The 15,285-nt window shown below is 38.4% G+C and overlaps 2 protein-coding genes across 3 annotated transcripts; both read left to right on the forward strand.

Annotated features, from left to right (window-relative positions):
- Window positions 1-65: 65 nt before the first annotated feature.
- Window positions 66-8,069, forward strand: aco2 (aconitase 2, mitochondrial). The gene is made up of 17 exons (XM_055175678.2): window positions 66-183; window positions 1,041-1,183; window positions 1,377-1,635; window positions 1,769-1,861; window positions 2,166-2,324; window positions 2,403-2,553; window positions 2,638-2,742; window positions 2,837-2,928; window positions 3,019-3,124; window positions 3,209-3,366; window positions 3,507-3,580; window positions 3,900-4,011; window positions 4,091-4,369; window positions 4,521-4,712; window positions 5,082-5,214; window positions 5,306-5,427; window positions 6,704-8,069. The coding sequence occupies exons 1-17, from the start codon at window positions 148-150 to the stop codon at window positions 6,836-6,838; spliced, it is 2,349 nt and encodes a 782-aa protein (XP_055031653.1). The 5' UTR covers window positions 66-147; the 3' UTR covers window positions 6,839-8,069.
- A 1,914-nt stretch (window positions 8,070-9,983) lies between these two features.
- Window positions 9,984-14,656, forward strand: csdc2a (cold shock domain containing C2, RNA binding a). 2 transcript variants are annotated; one of them, XM_055175683.2, is made up of 4 exons: window positions 9,984-10,305; window positions 10,810-10,999; window positions 11,134-11,256; window positions 14,106-14,656. In XM_055175683.2, exons 2-4 carry the CDS (start codon window positions 10,824-10,826, stop codon window positions 14,266-14,268), a joined length of 462 nt encoding a protein of 153 aa, XP_055031658.2. In that variant the 5' UTR covers window positions 9,984-10,305; window positions 10,810-10,823; the 3' UTR covers window positions 14,269-14,656. The 2 variants fall into 2 exon arrangements, with proteins under 2 accessions (XP_055031658.2, XP_055031657.2); XM_055175682.2 differs by having other exon boundaries at window positions 9,990-10,305; window positions 10,794-10,999.
- Window positions 14,657-15,285: the final 629 nt, after the last annotated feature.

Here is a 15,285-nt window from a genome sequence, read left to right on the forward strand (position 1 = left end):
AATAGCAATTAATGAGAGAAAAAAATGAACATTATAAATAATTGTTTTTTTTTTTAATTATCAAATATTTTTTAACATCCTTCCAGGACAACGCGCTCTTAAACCCGCACGTCATTTTCTGGCGTCACATCTTTGTCAGTGAACAAAATGGCGACCTACTGCTTAACCGTCGCAAGGCTTCAGGTATAGAAAACTTTACGTTTTAAAGCGTCAGCATGCATGACTAATTTGTTTGTAAATGTATTATTGTGACTTATTCCCGTGCTTATGATTTCATGGTAGGAAGTTGCGCTTTTTATGTTGAAAACTGTTCAGGGAGTTTGCTCAGGTCATAGTGTCCCAGGATGTTTGCAGCAGAGCTGCTGTGCCTAACGGATGACGTACAATCTTTATTTCCAGCTGCTTGATAAAACACATCAAAAGCATGGTTTATTAATTGGCATCTGTTTTATTGATTTACTCACTATGTATTATTTATGTGCGCGTATTTAGCTTTGCTCGCAAGGTGAACGCAAGGTTAAAATAGTACTGTGAGCATAACGCCGCCAACGATGTTAGATATGCCAACCCAAACCGCTATTTTGGTTTGCGCAGTGATTTTATAATAATGCGGTAAACTTTAAGAATTTAATTCATAATAAATGTGACCCTGTCAGAGGCATTCAAGTTTTATTTCAGTCATTCATTTCAGTCTACACAGTCATTATAAAGATATTAAGGTTATTTATTTACAGAATGTTCTTTACATTTATGTAGAAAATCACAAAAATTATTTTAGGTGGGTTTTCACAGACTGTGTCACATTTACGATACAATTTTCTAACATTCTTAGTGTACAAAATACAATTAATATTGTATAATCTTGATATAAATAACCTTAATATTGTCAGGTGTTGATCTTGTAACTAAATTACACACTCTTAATGTAGTTATTAAGATGCACTCTTGTAAACTAGTTATTTACTGTATTTAAAATTTATTGTAGTTTCATTTTGAAATTTAATCGCAGCTCTTTAATGATGTTTTTGCGTTTATTTCAGCTCGCTCTGGGCCATGGTGCCCGACGCCTGCATGTGGCGGCAGCACTCAACGCAAAGGCCAAGGTGTCCATGAGCCGCTTTGAGCCGACCTCTTACGTCAACTATGACAAGCTTCGCTCAAATATTGGCATTGTCAGCAAAAGGTCAGTGGGCTTAGTATTTTACACTAAACTCTATTTGCTTGCATTCCCCTTATCTCTTATGTGTTTATTTTACACGTTTGGCATGTTTGTACCTTCACAGAAGATACCAGCTTAAATCTTGCCAATGTTTTTACCAAATACTTGTATATAGTTCAACTTCACATGTGAAATTGATCTTATTTGCATCTTCCAGGCTTAACCGGCCACTCACTCTGTCAGAGAAAATTGTCTACGGCCATCTGGATGACCCAGCCGGACAAGAGATTGTTCGGGGACGTACATATTTGCGCCTGAGACCGGATCGAGTTGCCATGCAAGATGCAACGGCACAGATGGCCATGCTGCAGTTCATCAGCAGTGGACTTCCAAGAGTAGCCGTGCCATCCACAATCCACTGCGACCATCTTATCGAGGCCCAGATTGGAGGAGCGGAAGATCTTCAAAGGGCAAAGGTTATTAAAGCTCATATAATGATGTTATAAGTAAAACACAGTAAAGTCAGACATGTTAATCGGTTAAATTGAGTTTGAGAATGAAGTTACGTTTGTAATTTTTGTTCCATTTGTTTCTTCTCCTGTGTGCCAGGAAATGAATCAGGAGGTTTACAGCTTCCTTGCTAGTGCTGGTGCTAAGTATGGTGTTGGCTTTTGGAAACCTGGATCTGGGATTATCCATCAGGTACTAAAGAAAAAGCTTTCGACAAGTATATTGAACTATTACAACATTGAATAGATGGTGGTTAGTTCTTCTTTAATACATTTTTCTATATTTACATTGACATTTATGCACTTAAGAGATGCTTTCATCTAAAGCAACTTGCAGTGCATTACATGGACATTTGATATATTAGTGTGTTCCCTGGGACTTGATCCCATGCCCTTTTGTGCTGCTCTGTATAATCTCTGTATAAATGGTCTCTCTATTATTGATGGCTACATTTTACAGTAATGTGTGTGTTTGATTCTGTTTGATCTTTTCGTAGATTATCCTGGAAAACTATGCGTACCCCGGTGTTATGCTGATTGGTACAGACTCTCACACCCCTAATGGTGGTGGTTTGGGCTGTATCTGCATTGGAGTCGGTGGGGCTGATGCTGTTGATGTCATGGCAGGCATCCCCTGGGAGCTAAAGTGTCCAAATGTGAGCTTAAAATCATGTCACATTTAGTCATTTTATTTCACTATCTGGATAGTAATTTATTTGTTAATGTGCTTTTAGGTCATCGGCGTGAAACTGACTGGCAGTTTATCTGGCTGGACCTCGGCAAAGGATGTCATTCTTAAAGTAGCTGGTATTTTGACTGTGAAAGGAGGTACGGGTGCCATTGTGGAGTATCACGGTCCTGGTGTGGACTCTATCTCCTGCACAGGTAAAAACTAGATGTCTGGGATGTTTTTTTTGTCTTTCTGTGTAAGTAGTAAACATGCTTTTTTTGGGGGGGTTCTCTTAACAGGTATGGCCACCATCTGTAATATGGGTGCTGAAATCGGAGCCACCACCTCAGTGTTCCCATTCAACCACCGTATGAAAACATACCTAGAGAAAACCGGTCGGGGGGGTAAGCAATAACAACAGGCTATAATTAATAAATAATAATTCAGCTATTTTCTCAAATGTTTGACCTCACGTCCCACTTTTCTCTTGTTTGATAGAAATCGCATCACTGGCAGCTGAGAACCAAGACCTGCTGGTGCCTGATTCAGGTTGCCAATACGACCAGTTGATTGAGATCAATTTGAGTGAGGTAGGAGGACGGTTTACATTAAAGTGGTCTCACAAGTTCTTTTAAAACATGTTTTCTAATAATCTCAACATATGTGATACCTCTTGATAGCTGAAGCCTCACATCAATGGCCCATTTACTCCTGACCTCGCCCACCCTGTTTCAGAAATTGGCTCTGTTGCTGAGAAAAACAGCTGGCCCTTGGATGTTAAAGTTGGTCAGTGGTGTACCACATTTTTCAGTGTTTATAATTAATATGTGATGACTTTCATTAAGTTTGCTTTTTTTATTAATATTACAGGTCTGATTGGAAGCTGCACCAACTCCAGTTATGAGGACATGGGCAGAGCTGCCTCCTTAGCCAAACAGGCCCTGGACAAAGGCCTTAAATGCAAAGCTCAATTCACAGTCACCCCTGGGTCTGAGCAGATTCGTGCGACGATTGAAAGAGACGGTTATGTGAGTTTGAATCGTTGGGATTTCTTATTGAAATAAGAGTTTGAGAACATTCATATTAGCCATTTTTAAAGTGTTGGTACATGTAAGTTACTTTGTTCTGCAATTTGGTGAATAACAATAAAATGTCTTTGTGCCTTCAGGCTAAAATTTTTAGGGATGTTGGTGGAGTTGTCCTGGCTAATGCCTGTGGACCCTGCATTGGTCAATGGGACAGGTATTTGCCTTTTTAAAGTGAAATATCTACTTTGTGTGTGTGTGTGTGTTTCCATTATCACAAAATAAACCCAGGCAATCAGTTTCACATCACATTGAAAGGGTTTGTTTGCGATTGTGCTCACTGTAAATTATTATGTGAGAAGTGATGTGACAGACCTTAAACTAGCACAGATGGTGTGGGAGATAAGCATGGGTTTGGTGTCATTTTACAAAAATATTTAACCCCAGAATGCTGCAATTGGGCAAACAAAATCAAGTATTTCAAGGAACTGTGCAGTAAAGCTATGTAACCCAAACCAATAAAATCTTGCTTGCAGACGTGATGTCAAGAAGGGAGAGAAGAACACCATCGTGACGTCATTCAACAGGAACTTCACTGCCAGAAATGATGCTAACCCCGCCACCCATGCTTTTGTCACTTCCCCTGAGGTACTTTTTTGGAGGCGTTTACTTTACTTTTGAAACCTCTTTTAGTAAAATTTCTAATTTTGTATTCATCACCTTGCAGATTGTCACAGCCCTCGCCATTGCAGGCACACTGAAGTTCAATCCTGAGACTGACTTTCTCACAGCCCCCAATGGAGAGAAATTTAAACTGATGCCACCCACAGGAGATGAACTTCCTGCCCGTGACTTTGACCCAGGTCAGGATACTTACCAGCACCCACCAGCCGATGGTTTGGGCCTGAAAGTGGACGTCAACCCGCAGAGTAACCGCCTACAGTTGTTGGAGCCTTTTGACAGATGGAATGGAAAAGACCTTGAAGATCTCCAAGTGCTTATCAAGGTAAGTAACGAAACAAATACATTTCCACGACTCCATGAAATAAATGTAGTTTTCAAGCTAAACTGAAATGCTGGGAAAGATAACTGTGACAGAGTGGTGACGAAATGTAAAGGACGCATTCAAACTAAAGCATTATTCTGTGTAATGTCAGGTGAAAGGAAAGTGCACCACAGACCACATCAGTGCTGCTGGACCCTGGCTGAAGTTCCGTGGTCACCTCGATAACATTTCCAATAACCTCCTCATTGGTGCCGTTAATATCGAGAATGACGCCGTCAATAAACTTCGTAACCTTCTGACTGGAGAGTACGCTGGTGTCCCAGATGTTGCCCGCCATTACAAAGTGGGTGCACCGCTTTCACTCATTTAAAATCTTACGTCTTAAAGGAACAGTATGTAAGAAATGTATATTAATTAATCATAAAATGGCCTTGATATGTCACTAGACATTAAGAAATAATTTACATTTCAAATTCTTATATCACTCACAACAGTGGTCCGGCCAGGATATTGTCATTTAAAAAGTGGAGTTGCAGCCCTCAACTGATGTTTATGTTGTCATTTTGTATATTGGCCACTAGTTGTGTGATTGCAGTACCAGTTTTAGCCACAAGTTTTGTGATTGCAATACCAGTTTTGGCCACAATCCTACTGTTCCTTTAATTAAAAATGTGTTGCCAACTGTTCTTGTGTGGCTTGTGATATTTCACAGAAGCACAATGTTTCATGGGTTGTTGTGGGAGATGAGAACTACGGTGAGGGTTCCAGCAGAGAGCATGCAGCTCTGGAGCCCAGACATTTAGGCGGGAGGGCCATCATTGTGAAGAGCTTTGCTAGAATCCATGGTGAGTGTGACACATGAATATGCGTAATATCATAGTATAAAATGTAAAAAAAGTGCCTTATTAAGCAATTGATTTTTTTTTTTGTCAACAGAAACTAATTTGAAGAAACAGGGCCTGCTACCCCTCACCTTCTCCAACCCGGCTGATTATGATAAAATCCGTCCAGATGATAAAATCTCTATTGTAGGCCTTACTAGCTTTGCTCCTGGAAAGGTAAGACTTAATTTGTCAAACAGGGACTTTGTGTTAGTCTTAAAGGTCCAGTGTGGGCTTTTAGCAGCATCTAGCAGTGAGATTGCGAATTGCAACCAACCTCAGTTTCGAAACGCAATAAGAGGCTACGGTAGCTGCCACAGGACAAACATGTTGTCGTCTGATACAACTTAGGGACGAAACATGCTCTGTAGAGCAGTTTGTCTATTTAGGGCTACTGTAAAAAACATGATGGTGTATGTAGATAAAAACAATTTATTTTAAAGGGATAGTTTACCCAAAAACTAAATTCATGTCATTAATGACTCACCCTCGTGTCGTTCCAGGCTCGTGGGGCCTCCGTTCATCTTCGAAACACAGTTTAGGATGTTTTGTATTTGGTCCGAGAGCTTGTTGACCCTTCATTGAAAATCTATGCACGGTGTGCTGTCCATGTCCAGAAAGATAACAAAAACATCATCAAAGTAGTCCATGTGACATCAGTGGGTCAGTTAGAATGTGTTGAAGCATTGAAAATATATTTTGGTCCAAAAAGAACAAAAATTCAGACTTTATTCAGCATTGTCTTCTCTTCCGCATCTGTTGTGAAGCGCATGCGCTAGACTAAAGTCACATGACTGCAGTGACGTATCTGACATGTTATCCTCAGACATGTTTGCATAGTTTTTTTCAAACTTACAGCGTGCGTCTCTCTCAGACTGTAAGCAAAGCCCGGGTGCAAAAAAACAGCTGGGGTGCACCATTTAACACGTCAGCCACGTTGTACGTCATCCGCCATCTGCGTCACTACAGTCACGTGATTTTAGTCTCGCGCATGCAACAGATGCGAAAGAGAAGATAATGCTGAATAAAATCGTTATTTTTTTTACCAAAAATAACGACTTTTCGATGCTTCAACAAATTCTAACTGACCCACTGATGTCACATGGACTACATTGATGATGTTTTTATTACCTTACTGGACATGGACAGTATACCGTACATAGATTTTCAATGAAGGGTCAACAAGCTCTCGGACTAAATATAAAACGTCTTAAACTGTGTTCCGAAGATGAATGGAGGTCTTACGAGTTTGGAACGACATGAGGGTGAGTCATTAATACAGCTCATTATGTTAGGTCTTTAAACACCACTGAAATATAGTTAGGTATAATATATTGCATTTTTGTCAAGAGATCCTTCTTAAAGTCCCACATTGCACATTTAAGTATACAGTATATGTTCTCATTCAAATGTTAATTAATTAAATAACATTTGTAATTTTATGATCCATTAGCCACTGAAGGGTGTTATCAAGCACACTGATGGAAGCAAAGAAACTATCGAGTTGAACCACACCTTCAACGAGACCCAGATTGAATGGTTCAAGGCCGGTTCTGCCCTCAACAGGATGAAGGAGCTGCAGAAATAAGCGATTGGCCCTTTAATGGGAAGAGGGCTACATATACTTGTATATGGGTGGGGGGTTGCGTATCAAACAGAAAGATTGGTACGTATATTAATGGTTTATAAATGCCCTCATGTCATTTAACTAAAAGCAAGCATAAACGATGCATACAATCAACTGTTGCATAGACAAGCCATGTTAGTACATAAACTTTTGCCAGTCAGATTACGGGGTATTACAAATTATTTGCAGAGCAGATGAAAGGCCTTATGTTTAGAAATGAGCCAAGTTGTACTATTTGAAGATTCATGCTCGATCTGTTATCACATAACAAACAATTAGTAAAAAGGAAGGTTTGCATACAAAGACATGCCAGGGACGCACAAAGACACCAGAGTTTAGTACATAATATCAGATTATTGTTAATAATAATAATAATAATAATTAATGATATTAATGATTAAGTCTGATCTTCCTTCCTTCCTTATGTGATATTCTACTGAACTGCAAGCTGCTTGTGATTTTTGTGTACTGTAATCGGATCTATTGGAGGATTGATTGTTTCACACTTTTTTTTTAACTCAGCTTTTCAACCACTTAATGATCGGTGTTCTTGTTCATGCAAGCTGAAACTTGACTATGTAGCTATTTCCACTGCGAATCAGAATGACTTGTCTATGCTTAATGTCCAACTATTCATACCACGCAAACTATGAAATGTATTACGGATTTGCACCACAGGTCAAGTCTTTAAATTGTTATTTATAAAAAAATAAGTCAATGAATTGCAAATGTGTATTACCTGAAGCATTTTAGCTCACAGTATTGAGCATTGGATCAGTAATCAGACCTCTATGCTTGTGAGCAGCACTTTTTTCTGTAAATTTGAGTGCCCTTTTTTGTAGGGTTGTACTTTTTGTTGTTACAAAGCTTAAAGCATCAACATCGGACACTTATTGTCAGACTATATGTCCTGTTCTCAGAAAGCTGTAAGTTTTATCTTTATCAGAATCATCACATTAACTTTTTACTGTTGTTGTGTAAGTGCCAGCCAGGGCAACTGTAAAAGTGAATAATACTGTGTTGCAACCAGACATATGTATGTTTGCAGCTCTGTAAAATAAATGATGGGTATTTTACTGCTATTAACACCCTACAAACACTCCTCTTAAAACAAGCATCCTTTTGTTTGTTTTTCTTGAGAAAATGAATGCTCAGTCACAGTGCATTATAAAATAAATTCATTTCAAATATGTATTGCTGTTTTTGTGTGTGAATACTGACTGATTGCTATGCCTTTTTCTCTGTATTGAAAATTATTTTCTGTAGATGGAAAAAACTTATCAGACTGTTGACACAATATGTTACTGATCCATCAATGTAAACGTTTTTACTAAAACTATTTTAAACTATCGAACGTAAACTATTTATTTGTAATAGCTAAAAGCTGCTTTTTTATTTAAACTAGTGCTGGGCAAAGATTAATCGCATACAAAATGAAAGTGGGTTTTTGCATAATATATGTGTATGTGCTGTGTGTAATAATTAAACACAGACACACACACACGCATTATATATATATATATATATATATATATATATATGGATTATTAGGAACACCATACCCCTTTCGCCTTCAGAACTGCCCTAATTCTACATGGCATTGACTCAACAAGGTGCTGAAGGCATTCTTTAGAAATATTGGCCCATATTGATAGGATAGCATGCAGTTGGTGAAGATTTGTGGGATGCACATCCAAGGCATGAAGCTCCCATTCCACCACATCCCAAAGATGATCTATTGGGTTGAGATCTGGTGACTGTGGGGGCCATTTTAGTACAGTGAACTTATTGTCATGTTCAAGAAACCAATTTGAAATGATTCGAGCTTTGTGACATGGTGCACTATGCTCCTGGAAGTAACCATCAGAGGATGGGTACATGGTGGTCATAAAGGGATGGACATGGTCAGAAACAATGCTCAGGTAGGCCGTGGCATTTAGATGGTGCCCAAATTGGCACAAAGGGGCCTAAAGTGTGACAAGAAAGCATCCTCCACGCCATTACACCACCAGCCTACACAGTGGTAACAAGGCATGATGGATCCATGTTCTCATTCTGTTTACGCCAAATTCTGACTCTACCATCTGAATGTATCAACAGAAATCGAGACTCATCAGACCAGGCAATATTTTTATAGTCTTCAACTGTCCAATTTTGGTGAGCTTGAGCAAATTGTAGCCTCTTTTTCCTATTTGTAGTAGAGATGAGTGGTACCCGGTGGGGTCTTCTGCTGTTGTAGCCCATCCGCCTCAAGGTTGTGCGTGTTGTGGCTTCACAAATGCTTTGGTGCATACCTTGGTTGTAAAGAGTGGTTATTTCAGTCAAAGTTGCTCTTTAATCAGCTTGAATAAGTCGGCCCATTCTCCTCTGTCCTCTAGCATCAAGCAGGCATTTTCGCCCACAGGACTGCCGCATACTGGATGTTTTTCCCTTTTCACACCATTCTTTGTAAACCCTAGAAATGGTTGCATGTGAAAATCCCAGTAACTGAGCAGATATATGTAATACTCAGACCGGCCCGTCTGGCACCAACAACCATGGCACGCAATCACCTTTCTTTTCCATTCTGACATTCAGTTTGGAGTTCAGGAGATTGTCCTGACCAGGACCACACCCCTAAATGCATTAAAGCAACTGCCAATACACGCAAAAAGAAAAACATATTAAAAATAATTTCTTCTTCCTAAAGCACAAATTCACTCAACAAAAAAATTGTTTAACAAAAAAAGGAAATTATTTGGATATTTATATATATATATATATATATATATATATATATATATATATATATATATATATATATATATATATATATATATATATATATATATATAATTTTTCTTCTTTATAAGCATTATGGATTTATTTAGCGATTCCATTACTAAAAGCTGCTTAAAAAATATTAATCGTCAGATGACGCCATGAAATACTTAGCTCATAACGCCATTACGTCTCATTTGCATTTAGTCTAGTGTTGGCACTTTACATCTGGTTTATTTTATTCTCTTGTCTGTGCTCATATAATGGGGTTTAATACAGCCTATTATTTGTAAGTTGTTTAGTAAAATTCATATAAATTGACAACACAAGAACCGTATTCCGTACATGAATAGAATGTAAGCGTTCTGATTGGTCGACGTCCGAGTTCTATCGTTTGTTATGGAGTCGGCTTCACTGATTATAAATGGGCGTTTTCGTTTTCTAGTGTCGCGTCGCATCGCTTGTTTTCATTGTGGATGGGGTGTCCCTCCCTCCCTCCTCTTCTCCCGTATCCTCGTTTATTGTGTGCTCAGCAGGGTTCCCTTGAACTGAGATGCTGAACACGATTGATAGTATTTAGGCGAAAACATTGGATTCTCGTGTAGTTATGTAGAACGCTTTTCCGCAGCGCTCGCGATATCAACATTGACTTTGTATCGTGCAGTACGGTAAGATGATGCTTCAAGTGACTTTCATTGATGCCGTTATTTTGCTTTATCGCTTCCGTTTATTCATTGAATATCCCAAGGCCTTGTTGTTGTGTGCATACTGTGGACAATAAAAACAGAAGAAATTCTCGAGTTTATGTTTCATTGTTGAGTGGATATTTACATTAATGCGATGATGCCGATACACACCCAGTTGAATCACAAAGTGTTATTTTTCAATAGGCTGACATGAAGTCGGCAGTACCCAGATCAGTGTGATCTTTCATAGAGTACAGGACAGATCCATGATGCATTAAAAAAATGAAAGAGTGATAATAAAAAGAAGTAATAAGATCTGATGTGGTCCTGATGCTGGATCCTGATTTGCGAGTTCAAAGACATCACACTTTAAATATTAGTTAAAGCCTTTTTAAATGGGGTATACTGATAAATGAATTTATATACACTAGATTTATTCTGTTTTACTCAAAATGAATTTTAACCCACAGAGACCCTTATTTCTAGTGAACCTGTCACCAATGGCTGATTCACAGACCACCTCTACACCCGATCCAAAGTTGCATTCCCAACGCACATCTGCTTCACTTTCATTACCCGTACTGAGGGAGGGTAGTATTGTGTTGGAGAGGAAACCGCCTCAGACGGGGGAGCCACTCAGTCCATTACCAACCAAGCGCACACGCACCTATTCAGCGTGAGTACATGCAGTGCAAAGGCAGAAAAATTTCATATATTTTGTATAAACATAATGCGAAAAAGTGTTACTTATACTTGGCTAGAAAATTTGTACCATGATTGTAGAAGCTCCTAACTCTGGTTCCTTGTCAGATCGGTGAGAGCAAAATCTGGACCAGTTTTCAAGGGAGTTTGCAAGAACTTCTCAAGGTCACAGGGTCATGGATACATTCGACCCTCCAATGGAGGTGAAGACATTTTTGTTCACATCTCTGAGTAAGTGAGAAGAGTCCATGTTCCAGATTACAGTGGCATTGAATGCAAATAAAGGCTTTTTTAGGGTTTTCTCAGATATCGCATTGGTGCATCCTACGCTGTAAAAGTTTAAAGGGACACTCCACTTTTTTTGAAAATAGGCTCATTTTCCAGCTCCCCTAGAGTTAAACATTTGATTTTTACTGTTTTTTAATCCATTCAGCCGATCTCCGGGTCTGGCGCTAGCACTTTTAGCATAGCTTAGCATAATCCATTAAATCTGATTAGACCATTAGCATCGCGCTAAAAAACAACAAAAGGGTTTCGATATTTTTCCTATTTAAAACTGGACTCTTCTGTAGTTACATTGTGTACTAAGACCGACGGAAAATTAAAAGTTGCAATTTTCCAGGCCGATATTGCTAGGAACTATACTTTCATTCTGGCGTAATAATCAAGGACTTTGCTGCTGTACCATGGCTGTAGCAGGTGCAATTATATTATGCAGTGCCTGAAAATAGTCCCCTGCTATTGAAAGATACCAAGCAAACTATTTTCGGGCACTGCGTAATATTACTGCGCCTGCTGCTGCCATGGTACACCAGCAAAGTCCATGATTATTACAGTAAAAATCAAGTGTTTAATTATAGAGCAGCTGGAGAGTGAGCCTATTGTCAGAAAAATGGAGTGTCGCTTTAATCAATTTGAAATTACAATTATGTTTACTTTCTTGACTAGTGAGGAGTTGCTATAAATTATAAAAATAAAGTTGAAATAACTTAAAGGGATAGTTCTGACAAAAATGATATTAAACCCATGATTTGCTCGCCCTTAAACCGTCCGAGATGCATAATTTTTCAGACAAACACATTTTCAGTTATTTTAACTTTCAGTTTTTGAAATATAAGGATATGGGGTCCACCTCCTTCAAGTCCAAACAATGTGCATCCATCCTTCACAAAAGTAATCCAAATGGCTCAAGGGGGATAAACAAAGGTCTTCTGAGGGTAAGCAATACGCACAACCGGCGCAATGTCATAGAATGTCTCTGAACAGGTTCACGCCCACTTTTGGGGGAAAACAGGCTAGACCTTCCGTTGACTTCCATTCAAAATAGCGGAACAAAGCAACGTCCGTACACAGCTGACGGGCGTAAATAACTTAAGAAATCACTCAGATTAAACATGTTGATTAATTATCTGTCCACCATGGCTGCCGTGGAGCGCGAGGGATGCATTGACACATTTAATTTGGTCAATGTGGAAACATGTTTTTTTCATTTTCACAGCGTCAAATTTGTGTAACAACACTCCCTATTGGCCAGAGCCTGTCTTACCCGGACATTTACTCGTACCTCATCGAGTCAACAGGGAAGACAGTAAATGATTTTACTTCGTATTTGAAAGTTACTTTGTATGTCTTTATATTTAGAGTACTGAGTGCACTTTTCCGTCCAGCCATACAACTAGCCTTAGTGATATTTCCAGAAATCGCTGGATGGCGTTGTTACACAAATTTAACGCTGGGAGAATGAAAGGGACACATTTTTATATTGACCAAATTAAATGTGTTAATGTATCTTCCGCGCTCTATGGCAGGCAGGGGTGGACAGAGTGATTTCATAAGTTATTTATGCCTGCCGGCTGTGTACGAATGTTGTTTTGTTCCGCTATTTTGTATGGAAGTCTATGAAAAGTCTGGTTTGTTTTCCCCCAAAAAGGGGCGGTGACGAAATTTACAGTCGTCAAGTTCCCGGATGTGCCGGTAGTCCGTATGCGGTTTTGTCATAGAAATAGCCATATTTAAAACTTAAGGCATCTAAGATTCGATTATAACTTTTTATATATGAATATTTCTACGACAAAACCGCATGGATTACCCTCAGAAGGCCTTCGTTGGTCCCCCTGGAGCCGTTTGGATTAATTTGATGAAGGATGGATGCACATTTTTTGGACTGGATGCATGTGGGTGGACCACATATGCTTATGTCTTAAAAGATCTGAAAGATCTAGGACATTTTCTAAAATAACTGAAAATGTGCTCATCTGAAAAATGATAGACATATGCACCTCGGATGGCTTGGGGGTGAGTAAATCATGGGTTTAATATCATAATAACTTTAAACTAATTCAACTTTATTTTTAATATTTAAACCAACTCCTCACAGGTCAAGAAAGTTGAAATGAATTATAGATTCAAGTCGATAAAACAAAAAATGCAATATGTGCAATAATGGATTTTTTACATTACACTAAAGAACCGCTAGGCACCTTTTAAGTGAGTCTTACATCTTATTTATCTGTTTAATAAGTAAGGGATAATGTATAGGCAGCAGGTTGTTATTGCAGAAATAAGCCCAGACAGTGTGATCAGGACCCAACGCGAAGGGTCTTGTATCACACTGAACGGGCTTATTTCGCAATGGCAACCTGCTTGTACATTATCCTGCTTAATACACAGCTATTTACCCCGCTTATACCACTGTTCCCACAGACATTGCTCTGGTGGTTATTTAAAGAAATTTGACATGTTAGGTGTGCATTTTACAGAAAAGTAATCAACACCCATGGAACATTTCTTAACAAATCAGAATAAAGCATTTAACAGCCCCGTAGTATAAATATACATTTTACGTGCATCAACACGCTTTTATGATTCTGTCACTGAATAAACCTTCAGAGTTTTTGCATGACCCGAGAAGTAAGTTTTTCTTAAAAAACTGAAATATAAGCTTATCACACGATGACACCTAAGGAACCCCAACTGTTGACTTAAAATGACTTTTTATTATTGTACATTGACCTGTGAAATGTAATGTTGAAGTATGTTATTAAATCATTAAATGAATAACCACAATTCTCTTTTCATAGTATTGAAGGTGAATATGTACCAATGGAGGGAGATGAGGTGACCTACAAAGTGTGTCCTGTTCCTCCAAAGAACATTAAATTTCAAGCTGTTGAGGTGGTCATCACCAACCTTTCTTCCGGGAGGAAGCACGAGACTTGGTCTGGGCAAGTTATCAGCTCTTAGCTTCGACTTTTAATGGCCAGCAAAAGAATAACATTCAGAGAGAGAGAGAGAGAGAGAGAGAGAGAGAGAGAGAGAGAGAGATAATGAAGGAATAAGCTATGAAGAGAAACAGACAAAAAGAAAGTTGAATGGTTTAACTTAAAATGTGGATTGCTGCTCATGCAAGACGGAGTTAAAAGTTTACAATGGTGTTATGTGTATGTAGGATAGGGATGGAATAGTAATTAGGGTTATGCAACTGTTATTTTCTCAAGCCTGGCAAGTAAGCGATAGAAAGTTGGCAAGGAGGTCTGTTTGAAACATGCTTTGAGATCTGTGTCATCTGAGCTTTAACCGAACATGATATAACTGTGACAATAAAAAGCAGCAATGTTGCCCTTGTTTTGAATTTTGACATAATACACATATTTATGTATTTATTTTAATTTTATGTGTTAATTCACCAATGTACTTTCATTCCATTTCAGTGAAATTTAATATAAAAGCCACATCATAATACATTTTCATTTTTTAATTGTAACCAATTGTTCCTAGATTTTTTGTAAGATACAAAGCCACATTCACAATAGTGAATTTTGCCATCAGGAACAATGGTTATTATGATCATTCTAATAAAATTAATATAAACCAATGACATGGTCAATGCAGCATTATTTACACTAATTTTTATAATTTATATTATACAGTACTGTGCAAAAGTCCTAAGTCACCACCACCAGACTTGTTTTTTTAGAAGTTTTAATGTCCATCCATATGTATTTTATGAAGATACAAACATAAAATACAGGAAATATGTACACAAAATATTCAGGCATTGGTCAGTATTTAGTGTGACCTCTCTTGGCACTAAACACATCTTGAGCTTTTTTGAGGAGACGGAAGTCTTGAAGTCATTCGATTAGAAATTAATTAGGATAATTAATTTCATATAGGTTAAGGAGATCCTGCAGTTGCATGCTATTGCTCAAGTGGAAGGGGAGTTTACCCTAAAAACTTGACACTTTTCTGGTTGTATTC

This window comes from Misgurnus anguillicaudatus, chromosome 4, assembly GCF_027580225.2.
Source record: "Misgurnus anguillicaudatus chromosome 4, ASM2758022v2, whole genome shotgun sequence".
Classification (NCBI taxonomy): Eukaryota; Metazoa; Chordata; class Actinopteri; order Cypriniformes; family Cobitidae; genus Misgurnus; species Misgurnus anguillicaudatus.